Here is a 12,240-nt window from a genome sequence, read left to right on the forward strand (position 1 = left end):
CCCTGTTTCAATCAAGACAAGGTGGGTTTTTTTTCTGGCAGATCTGCTCTGGGAATAATTTTGGGGAAAGTCTCTGGCCCATGCTATTCAGGAGGTCAGAGTAGAGGATCACCACAGACCCTTCAGGCCTTGGAATCTATGACTCTATCATTTATGATAGGTACTGAGGGGGCCTCTCAGTGACTTGCATTCACTTCTCTCCTGCATCTACCTATCTTCTCTGACTCAGGCTTCAAATATAAGTTCTGTGGATTAGACACTGTATTTTTGTCCTGTGTTCGTACAGCTCCTAGCGCAACAGATTCCTGGGCCATGCCTGGGACTCCCAGCACTTCTACAACAAAATAACAACTAATGAGACTAGCCTGAGAAGACACGCTTTTACTGAAACGAACCAACGCTATTGTGATGGGCATCAACACAGAAACCTGCACAGAGAGGTGGCTCTACAGGGGTTCTGAAAAGCTTAGAGACATGTTAGATAGCTGTAGACCCTCCCCTTCCCATGTCCTGAGATCCCCTCTGTCCTTGATTAGTGGCTGAGCTCGATGAACACTGAAAAAATTACCAGCTCATATTCATGTGATTTATAAAATGAGTTCTCCATGTTTGTGACTCTTCTGTATTCACTCTCCTTGACAGGCCCCCTAAAGGATCAAACACATAACCTGCAGTTTAGAAGGCTAATAGGCTAATCACTAAGCTACCATCTCACCCTTATTTGCTAGAGATTCCTCTCCATCCATCCAACAAAGAAATGGCTTGAACACCCGCCCCCCATAACCAGGAAATTCACGCACCACCCTTGGGTGCCTCTGAGGGGCAGGGCTTACCTGTTCACAAGAAGAGTCTGAGTGTAGAAAGGACACTTTTAATAAAGGGAGGGAAATAACTTGGCCTTAATTTGAGAAAACACCAGAGAGTTCATAAACTTGGACCACGAGTAAAAGTCCCCCCCCATATATATTGAGCAGCATCCTTCTTCCCTCCAGTTCTTATGTCCAGCTACTGAAATGTCCCCTTCACGTGCCCTGCCTGTCTCTCAACCCCACTCAGAGTTGCTGCTCTGGTTCAGTGCAGACCCAGAGTTCAGAGCTGCTTCCTCAGAGTTCCCCTCCCATCCTTGGTGGGGGAGGTAAAGACACATCTTACCCACACTGCTGGTCACTCACCCTCCGTCTGCTCACTGCCACCACCCTGCTGGCCACTCATCACACCTCTCTGTCCCCACCCACTTGCTGCCCTCTACCCCTCCACTGTGATCTCTGCACATGGGTCTCAAGTGACTTCAGCACCCATCAATTTTAACTCTAAGCTAACAAAGCAGAAGAAATGCAGTTCCACCGCAATTAACATAAGCCCAGGTCTCCTCTTGAAGCCCAGTCAGCCCTGTTCTTTGAGCAGAGAAGGTGGGAGACAGGCCAAGACTGTTCAGACTATACCATAGGACCACTGTCTAGTGTTCTAAGCAGAATACCTATCCCCACCTTCTCACTCTCAAAGAGCATTGAGAAAGGAGTCCCTGCTTAGCAAAGTTCTTTCTGCTAATGATGAGCCCTTTCCTTTGGGCCACATCTAGTCCAGTCCTACTTTTCTGTATTCCCACAATAATTACAGATGTTGGTAACCATATTTCACCTCTCCCTGCATTTAATACAAATATAGCTGGGGTCGATCACAAATTAAGTTGATTACAATGATCAAAATACTACTCCACCCCTAAATATCTAGGGAATCAGGAGCAAACTGGATTTACATAGACCCAGCCAGGGTTTTCCCCTAGCTATCAAAGAAGTATCCCTTAAGATCCTATACGTGTATATACATACACACACTGTTCTCTCATAGAGCTGGAAAGGACCTTGAGAAGTCATCAAGTCCACTCGCAGCAGGACCTATCACCATCCCTGACAGATTTTTTTTTGTTAAAGTCTATTAGTCCAAGATCCCTAAATGGCCTCTTCAAGGGAGCTCACAAACCTGAGCTTACAAGGCCAACACTCAAACACTGAGCTGTCCCTCCTCAGTAGGAAAGGACCCCTCCAAGAGTGCAACACACTAGCACTTATTACATAGACACGCAGGCCTTACACAAACAAGTTTTCAGGTAGAAATAGTGAACTTGAAGCAAACATGGCTGAATGGTCACAGGAAACCACTGGCTAGGAGCAAAAATTCCCATCAGGAACCTGTCCAAGAGTTGCAGTTCTCCAGTAAGGAAGCAGAAACATGTCAAGTGACCCAGGCGTGCAATCAAAACAGCTCAGGTTCTTCATCTCCAACATGCTTAACAAACTGCTGGTGAAGAAGCTACAGCCCAGCCATCATTTTCAGGGGGTGTACGGCAAAGAGTTTCAAATGACAAATACATGCAAGAAAATCAGAATTGTCTACAGATGAAAAGATCATAGTCTGTATCTTCCAGGCTCTTAAGGAGCTGGTCCTGGGATGCATAAACAGAGACCTCTCAAGCAGAAGTAAGAAGGATTTTTTACCTCTGGGTTTAACAACTGCTGCCAGAATTTTGTGCTTAGTTCCGGTGCTCCCAACTCAAGAAGGATGTTGATAAATTGGAGCAGGCTCAGAGAAGAGCCAAGAGAATGATTAACAAGTTAGAAAACCTGCCTTTGAGTGATAGGCTCAAGGAACTCAGTCAATTTAGCTTAACTGAAAGAAGGTTAACTTGATCATAGTCTGTAAGTATTTACAAGGGGAGCAAATATTTAATCAGGGGTTCTCCAGTCCAGCTGAGAGAGAGAGAACATAATCCAAGGACTAGAAGTTGAAGCTGGAAAAATTCAGTCTGGACATAAGGCATAAAATGCTGCCTGCAAACGTAATTCACCATTGGAACAGGTCACCACAGGATGCAGTAGATTCTCCATCACTGACAGTTTTTAAAGGAGATTGGAAGTTCTTTCTAAAAGATTTGCACTAGGACTTATTTTCAGGCAGTTCTCTGGCATGTGCAAGACAGGCGGAGAGAGTAGATGATCGCTGTGGCCCCTGAGCCTTGGAATCTATGAACATGTGCCCCAAAGACTGACTCTTGGCGGTAGCGACTGGTGTGTGGGCTCCGGCAGTTGGCACTACACATCTTCCACCCCCCCAACCCTGCTTCACTCATGTCCCACCCCACCCCACCCCACCCCACCCATGGGCCACCATACCCTTCCCACTCCAAGCCCTGCTCCACTCATGCCCCGCCTCCGCCCCCCACCCCACTCCCTGCAGAAGCCCAGCACTGGTCCAGGGAGTGTGGGGGTAGTCTCCCCACGCCCCCGCACTCACCAGCCGAGGTGTGATGCTGATGTGAGTTTGGGAGGGCAGAAGCTGGTGGGTGCATGTGACTCCCCTAGTGCACCCCCTGCATGTCGCCCCTTCCTCTTGCTCTGGGTTGAGGACCAGAGTCACCGACTCTGCTCCTCTGGTATAGTCTACGTATGGGTTCACTACAATCCCTGCCCTGACGTGAGGCCAGTCAAAGGCCTGATCCAGCATCCACTCCAGCCAACGAAATCCTCAGGTCCTCAGCAGGTCTCTAAAAAGCTGCTCACACAGAAGCATAACAGCTTTATTTAGCCTACTCATGAGTAACGCTCATTTCTTAGCTGCCGTGAGATGGCACTCTTAATACGCTCAACCCCAGTACCAGCCAACGGGCAGGGAAAGCAGAAGGGGCCTCTGCCCCCGAACTCAGTGATTGTACAGGGCCTGGGGCTCCCACCTGCCATCACCACAGCTGCAGCCAGAGCCCTGAATCCTTTGAATCACTGGTGACGCCCTGGGCAGTGCTGGAGGGTGGCATGGGGAAGGCCAGCCCCTAGGCCCGTGCCTACTGCTTGAGGCCCTGCCCCTTCCTGGGCCCAAGAGCCACCCCACCACCACCACCGTTCGCCATCTTGCGCAGGGCTTGACAAAGTCCGTGGACTACCATGTACGGTACTACATGCACCCATCTGTCTGCACACACTACATGAGTCAAGCTTAGTTAGGCTGGAGAGAGGTTCTGTTGGGGCCCAGCCCTTAGGAATGCCTAGGCCAGCGGTCTTAAACTCATGGCCCATGGGCCATCTACAGCCCGAGCTGTGCCATAATCCAGCCCCCAAGTGACCTCCTACAGCCCTGGGAGAGAGGAGCCTGTACTCTCCCCCTAAGCATAGCCTCTGCACCACCCTCCCCTTGCCTTCTCCCCCCATTGCACCCCTTCCCTCACGGCCTCTTCCCTGACAGATGCACTCAGGCATTGCCGGGGGGCAGTAGGGTTCAGGCTCCCTACACCCACCGTGGTGTCAGGAGCTGTGGGGAAGTAAGAGCGACCCAATAGCCTGCTCTGCTCCACCTCCACCTCCCAGACCAGCCTGGTCATCCGGGGCTAACCAGAGCATGGAGGAGCCATCCACGGGGTGCTGGGGACAGACACTGTGGGGCACCCCCAAAGCATGGGGCCGCCACCCCAAATCGGCCTGTGGACAGGATAGCTCTGCACACACCCCACCCGGGCCACAAGGATGTGCCAGCAGTGGCACAGACGGAGCAAACAGACGCTGCTCCAGCCCTGCTGTGCTGCTGGTGCTGGTGGCGGGAAAACCCTGGCTGTTAAATCACTCAGGGACAGCATGTGGAGCCAAAGAATAGCCAGGGGGCAGGGGGAGAGACAGGGGCCAGCAGGCTGGGTTGGAAGATACACATTGGGCAGATTGGCCCTATGGTAAGGTGTATCTGAAAGCCAAGGCCTAGGCTAAGACAGGCTAACACACCCACAGCAAGATTTCCAAAGCCCCCAGGTGACTGAGGCCGAGCTACCTTCAGTGGGATTTTTGTGCTAAGTTATCTGAGCCCTTTGGGGAACCCTCGCCTCTGTGTTCCACTCAAAAAATAGATCTCCAGCTGTCCCCCAGGGCCAGGAATGGAAAAGCCACAAAAAGTGAGAGATATCAGTCATGTCAGCTGACGGAAGGTGCTCAGGTATTACGTCTTGAACAGGAAGGGGATTTTTCTGACCCAGTGAATACAGCTTTCAAATGTACACCACTTGATATGGTCTTCCTCCTTTGTTTCTCCTTTACCTCTTTGTTCAATAAAACTTTCGATCCAAAGGAGAGAGAGGCAACCTCCACTGGGCTTCGTCTCCAGCACTACTGTGTTGATATTTGCTGTACTGAAAATGGAGATCTGTCCCAGGAGGTGGTTGCAGTTTGATGAGAAAAGACAAGTCCTACGCACGTCTCTAGTTGGTATGTAATGGACGTTAGGATCTTTCCTGGTGACTGGTGTCATGCAGATGTAAAGCACAATAATTCCCATGGTGTGGGTCTCAGTTAGCGAGAGAAGGACAGAGAGGCAGTGCATTTATCTGCAAGGTACGCTGGCTCAGAATGGAATTCCCAGCTGACCAAGCCATTCCCTGGTGAGGAGGTTCAGAAGTCTGATAAATAACCCCAGGCAGTAAGTCTGGCAGATTGCAAACCTAGGCGGTTGGCAGCATCCACTGAGTTTTCCTAGCTGGTGGAGCAATGAGAATTCTCGGCATCTGTCACTGGTGAGTTTACACAACACTGGCTGAAATGTTCTTAAACTGAGCTCAGTTGTTTTGCAAGCCATAGTCTGCCTCCTGGGCTCATGGTCAGTGTAGGAAACTGTCCACCTCCCACAAGATGATGAGAGTCCTGGGATCTGCTGAACACCCTTCGCTCCTCAGCGTCAGCAAGAGCCGGGATTTGTGTGCAGACTTGGTCTCCTAGCACAGACAGGGTTGCAAGGGGTGAGCACAGGAGATTCTCAAAGTGCTGGAAAGCAGATACTCTGAGGCTCAGATACTCTTGAGGGAACTGTGCTTGGTCTGTGGGTTTGTGTTGAGTGCCTATAGGTATTCAGAGCAATGTTCCCTCTAACCTTTCCCATCCATGAGAGGATGTTTTCCATCCATGGGTGGAATAAATTTTTCCATGTGCACCAAGGTGTGTGAAAAGTGTGCACCACCAGTAGAAACAAAACCCCAGCTGCAGGCGCTCTGCTAACCAGCTGGGCAGCATTGGAATCTCTCCTGAGCGCCTGCTCAAGCAGACAGCTTATAAGGAACAGTGATTCAGGCTAGCAACTTCTTCAAGTTGCATCCAGGATCACGAGCTGCTCCAGAGAGAGGTTCATAGTGTTCAAGGCCAGAAGAGATCAATAGGCCATCTAGTCTGATCTCCTGTGGAACACAGGCTGTTGAATTTCACCCACTTACCCCTGTGTTCCACCCAATGACTAGTTTTGACTAATGTATAACGTGTATTCCTCTATAGCATGGCCTCTAGGAAGCCATTCAGTCTGGGGTTGGAGATCACACGAGAATCTACCAAGGTCACCGCTATTTTCTCCATCTATGTGCAGAATAAATTTTGTTATGTGTCCTGAGGTGAATGCAGATGTGCACCACCAGTAGAAATGGAGGCTGGGGGCTCTCTGCTAATCAGCTGGCTGGCACCTGACTCTCTCCTGGGTGGCTGCCCAAGCGTTCAGCTTGCAGGGAACGCTGTCCCCCACCTCCCGCTGCAGTTTGTTCCGCTGTTAACAGTGGGCGCCTCCTTTCCAAACTGAGAATAGAACAGAATCCTAGAACTGGAAGGGACCTTGGGAGGTCACTGAGTCCAGGCCCCTGCACTTCCAGCAGGACCAAACACCAGCTACATCATCTCTGACCAATGTTTAACTAACTTGCCCCTAGGTGCCCTAGCTGTTCATCTGGCTTCCCTTTACAGCCCTTGTGGGGCTCTTGTTATAACTTTCCCCGCTAGATTTAAGAGAGGAGCTGGCTTTTTGCCCCTGTGAGGATGATGACCAAGTTGGCAAGTTCACCTCTTCAAGTATCTCATGGTCACCAAAAAAAAAAAGAGAGAGAACGAGCAAACAAACCCGAAAGCTCATCACCTAATAAATAAAATTGTTAGTCTTTAAGGTGCTACAGGACTGCTTTTTTGTCCACATTAGGTAAAGTAAGTTGACCACAGATGTGCAGTTTTAGCTAGAAATGACCTATCTGCGCTCAGTTTACCTGTATCAGCGAGGTCGCCGAGTTAGTCTGTGTCCTCAAAAACAAGAAGTCCCGTGGCACCTTGTAGACTAACAGATATTTTGGAGCAGAAGCTTTCGTGGGCAAAGACCCACTTGAAGCTTTGCCCACGAAAGCTTCTGCTCCAAAATATCTGTTAGTCTATAAGGCGCCACGGGACTTCAGCTTGGTTGGCCCATCCCTATTGAACAAGGTCGACGGGAGAGTTTCTCCCATCAACCTCCCTTACTCCTCGCATCTCATGAGGAATCCAGGGGTCGACCGTGACCCCTCAGAGGTCAATTTAACGCATCCATATTAGATGTGTGAAATTGAACCCCAGAAGATCTCCCCTGAGCAGGTCGATCTTCTGAGGTAGTGTCAACACAGCCTTTGACTGTCTCACTGTCAGGCAATTTCTCCAGCCCTTCAATCATTCCTGTGGTTCTGCTCTGCGCTCTCTCCAAGTTCTTAATCTATAGGCTCTGCACCTAGGCACACTATGCCAGCCTTTGTTGCACCAATGCCATAGACAGACGTGTGATCACTTCCCAACTTCTACTCACTCACCCGTTCCTTATACATCCAAGGGTAGGTTGAAAACAACAGGGGAGGAGAAAGACCTGAGCGTATTGGTCATTTGAGGGTGAGGGTAAGCCACCAATGTGAAGCAGCTGTGAACAAGGCAAATGAGGTCCTAGAATGTGGGGGGTGGAGATAGAGTCAATGCCCTTATGCCAGGCAGTGGGGAGACCTCCTCTGGCAAACTGTGTAAAAAACTGGTCACTGTTGTTCCAGAAAGGAGAATTCAGGCTGGAAGAGGTGCAGAGATGGGCTCCTCGGATGGTCAGGAGTATGGGGGACCTAGCTGTCACGGAGAGTGAAAGAGCTTGGCCGGTTTAGCCTAATGCAAAGCAGGCTGAGCCGGGCTCAGGTTGCTCAGTCACAGTAACGGCCAAACTCAGAGCCACTTATTACAATCTTCGGAAGTTTGAAAGCCATAAGACATGTGCAACCTACCATGTTGGGCGGCTCCCAGATCTCCCTACATACAGGGCAGAAGCCTCTACTCCCACTCCCCCAGAGCAGAGTAGAAGCCTCAGGCTACTCCCCCGCACCACCCGCTCTGTTTGGCAGACAGAGAACGAAGGCATGACTGAGCAAGTGGCTCACAAGTCACAGTCTGGCCCTGAGTTTTCTATAAATACATCCGGGGGCTCAGGAGGGGGCACCAGGCAGGGAGATGACTCCAGACACTAAAGGACAATGACGGCCCAAGAGCAAATGGGGAGAAACAGGACAGAAGTGAACTGAGGCAGGGAAGGAAAAGGAGGTTTCTGCCCATCCGAGAAGGGAGGCTCTGGAACAGCTGCACAAGGGGAGCGGAGGGGAGGGGCAAACAACCCGGTTAATTGAAGATGGAGCTGGATAAGTTCATGCACCAGATGATATCCTGGGCTCACTGCCCCAGCAGGTCCCTTGCAGGCCTGTCCCAATGAGTCACATTTGCTAATTTTGCATGACTCTGAGTGCCCATGTGGAGTTTTCTGCCCACTAGGACCCAGCATTGGGGCCAGGCTGGTGGATTTGTTCCTCAGTAGACTCAGGAGAAAGCATGACTCAGTGTTATTGTCTAGCAAAGGCATTGTTCTTGGGCTCCTGGTTAGTGATGTCACAGGAGTGTAATTCCCTGTGCTCTGCTAATCTCAGCAAGCTGAGCTGCAGCTGCCCCATCCCAGCCCCTAGCCCCAGACAGAAAAGGTGGTTCAGAGGTTAAAGTGCTGTCCTGGGACTTGGCAGAACTGGCTTCAGTTCCAGGCTCTTCCACAGACTTCTCCTGTGACCATGGGTGACTCCCTTAGTCCCTCTGTACCTCAGCTGTATGTGTTTGAATATGGGTCAGTGTAAAGGTGATGCCTAGGAACAAGGGATGCCAGCCTCCCTTACCAGCTGGTGGCCTGATCCTGGGAAACAATGACTCTGGAAAAGACTAGGGGTCATAGTGGATCATGGGGTCCCAGTGCAAGGCTATGGTTAAAAAAGTGAGTGTGATCAGGGGTTTGCAACCAGAGGCTCTAGAGTGGGAGCAGAGGGGTTATTTTCCCTCTGTGTTTGGCCCTGGTGTGAGCACAGCTGGAAGGTTGTGTACATTTTTGGTGTCTGCAGTTCAAGAGGGACACTGGTGCATTGGAAGGGGCGGGGAAGAGTCATGGGAATGACTAAAGGATTGAAAAACATGCCCTAGAGCAGCTTAACAAAGAAGGCGAGGGGCTGGTGATCAGAGTCTGGAAGTAGCTGCATGGGGAAGAAAGGTGTAACAATGGCCTCTTCAGTCTAGCAGAGAAAGTTATAACAGGGTCCAATGGCTGTTCAGACCGGCGCTCAGGTGTACCTTCTTAGCAATGAGGGTAATTGTTCTAACAGCTCTGCTCCAGGAGTTATGGTGGGGCAGGTCTCTGGCCTGTGCTATACAGACAGTCACTCTAAATGATCACAGTGGTGCCTTCTGGCCTTGGGATCTGCCCAATGGCATTGACAGCCTTGCCCTAGTGAAGTCTTCTACCAATAAATGTTACAGATTATGAGGTGCTCCGACTCTATAATAATGGGGGACAGAGCTAAATTGCACACACCAATCCCTGCCTGAGTAGGGATGACCGTCCATACTGTTTAGGCTAGGACAGTCCCCAATTTTAGGTGCAGGAAGGTGTCACCCCTCACCCCCAGGGTGTGCTGTACTTAGCCGAGGGAAATATGGTCACCTTATTTTTAAGTGAGCAGCAGAAAAGTTTAAAACCTGAAGCAGGGGCCTGCAAAGGAGAAGACACGAAAGGCACAAGAAAACAAACCACACTGTAGAGCATTTTAAAACCTCGTTATTTCATACCGATCTTACGGTGCAGGGGGTGGGAATTTGGCTGGGTGATACTGAGCACCTAGTTCAAATGATAGTTTCCAGTTCAGCCACAGGTTGCAGGGCTCAGCACTAGAATTCACGGAGGGAAATTCTCCAGCCTGTGTTTTACATTCTGCACACGTAACTCACACACCCCGCTGTGGTTCGCTGTCCTGTGTAGTGGCAATTAGACCACTTCAGCAGGGGAGAGAAGGCATCTCCTCTATAGCCTTAGTTGTAGAGGCTCCTGCACTAAGTATGGGAAAGCCCAAGTTCAAGCCCTGCAAGTAGGAGCTTGTCTAGGATTTCAGCTGGCTCTTTGAAGCCTGGGGCATGCTTCCTCAGCTAGGGGAAGTGTGTAACCCACACTCGTGGGAGTGATTACATGTGATGATTCCCCCCTTGTAACCACCCACAGGTGGGCTGGGACCTCAGTGCAGCTGCCTCTACAGTTGGAGCTGAAGGCCACCTCCCCCTCAACTAGGGCTATAGAGGAGACTTGTTTTTTCTCTGTGTAAGTGATCTAGGTGCCACTACCTGGAATAATGAACCCCACCTAGGAGTGTGGGCTATACATAGATAACAGCTATGGACCTCTCTGGCCCTAACTGCTATGAGTCGGGTACCCAATGTCTGATGTCCCCCGATTTATGGACAATAGAAAACCTTTGCCTTGGCCTTTCCGGATCTCAGATTTCCCGATAATGACAATTTTCTTGGCAGTGACAAGCCAAAGAAGAATGTGTAATCTATCCCACCATGAGTCCTTGCAAGCTGTAAACTTATTACTGGATGTTCCCATGTGAAAGCCGGTAGCTGCCAGGACAGGTGCACTACACTGGGGGATATTTGCAAACTGTACAGCCCTTGGAGACCTGGAAGAGCTGCTTCTGATCACACTCAAACCAGTGTACATCCACTATAAGTGTGAGGCCAGCAGTAGTGACATCAGAAGTGGACTCATGATGTTGATAATGATCCTTGCGTTTATTCCAGGCTTCTGTAAAGACGTGTCCGGACAACAGAAGCACGGCACACCCATGTCAGCTCCAACCAACAACAGCTTAGGTGCTTCCACCTTCATCTTGATTGGCATCCCAGGGCTGGAAGCAGCTCATTTCTGGCTGGCTTTCCTTCTGTGCTTCTTGTATCTCTTCACCGTGCTGGGGAATGGCGCTATTATTTATATCGTCAGAGCTGAGCAAAGCCTCCATGAGCCCATGTACCTTTTCCTCTGCATGCTTGCCGCCATCGACATCCTAATCTCCTCCTCCACCCTGCCCAGAATGATGGACCTCTTCTGGTTCAACTCCACCGCCATCGAGTTTGATGCCTGCCTGGTCCAGATGTTCTGCATCCACTCTCTGTCCGGCATGGAGTCCACCATCTTGTTGGCCATGGCTTTTGATCGCTACGTGGCCATCTGCTGTCCCCTGCGGCATGCAGCCATCCTCCCCAGCCCCAGCATAGCCAAAATTGGGCTGGCTGCAGTCATGAGAGGTGCTGCCGTGATGGCCCCCTTGCCCATTTTTATTAAAAGGTTGCCCTTCTGCAGGTCCCGAATCCTCTCCCATTCCTACTGCTTGCACCAGGACGTGATGAAGCTGGCCTGTGCCGATATAAAGGTCAATGTCATCTACGGTTTGATCGTTATCCTCTCTGTCATTGGGTTGGACTCCCTACTGATCTCCCTCTCTTACATCTTCATTCTCAGGGCTGCATTGAGTCTAAGCCAAGAAGCCCGACTCAAGGCGCTGGGCACCTGCTTCTCCCATGTCTGTGCCGTCTTCCTGTTCTACGTGCCCTTCATCGGCCTGTCCATGGTGCACAGGTTTGGGAACCTACACGGCTCCAGCATCCACGTTGTTATGGCCAATGTGCACTTGATGGTGCCTCCCATGCTCAACCCGATTGTGTATGGGGTGAAAACCAAGCAGATCCGCCAAAGGATCGTGAGGCTGTTCCAAAGAACTACACACTGATGGGCCTCTTCTTCACCCTCCCAACTCCCAGCTGCAGAGTCGTTCTAAACAGAAGTGATAGCGCATTGCTCCCTTAGCTAATCCAGGACGTGACTTGACAACCCAGACAATTCCCCACATGCCTTGTGCCCCAAGCAAACCAGATGGAGGTCACAGCTGCAAGTAGCCAGCCCCTGGAGTTTCCCTTCCATCCAATAACCACTGCTGGAGGGGCAACAACAGGGGACCAAGGATCAGCGTGACTAAGCCAGTCCTCTCTCCCTGCCCTCCCCAGAGGATCCTGCAGAAGCCACGCAGACATTGCAGATTCCCAAGAGCCTTGTTGC

The 12,240-nt window shown here is 50.6% G+C and overlaps 1 protein-coding gene across 1 annotated transcript; it reads left to right on the forward strand.

Moving 5' to 3' along the window:
- The first annotated feature begins 10,972 nt into the window (after nt 1-10,972).
- On the forward strand, nt 10,973-11,914 carry LOC142003425 (olfactory receptor 51E1-like). Its single transcript, XM_074980387.1, has one exon. It carries the CDS (start codon nt 10,973-10,975, stop codon nt 11,912-11,914), a length of 942 nt encoding a protein of 313 aa, XP_074836488.1.
- Nucleotides 11,915-12,240: the final 326 nt, after the last annotated feature.

Source organism: Carettochelys insculpta, chromosome 1, assembly GCF_033958435.1.
Source record: "Carettochelys insculpta isolate YL-2023 chromosome 1, ASM3395843v1, whole genome shotgun sequence".
Lineage (NCBI taxonomy): Eukaryota > Metazoa > Chordata > Testudines > Carettochelyidae > Carettochelys > Carettochelys insculpta.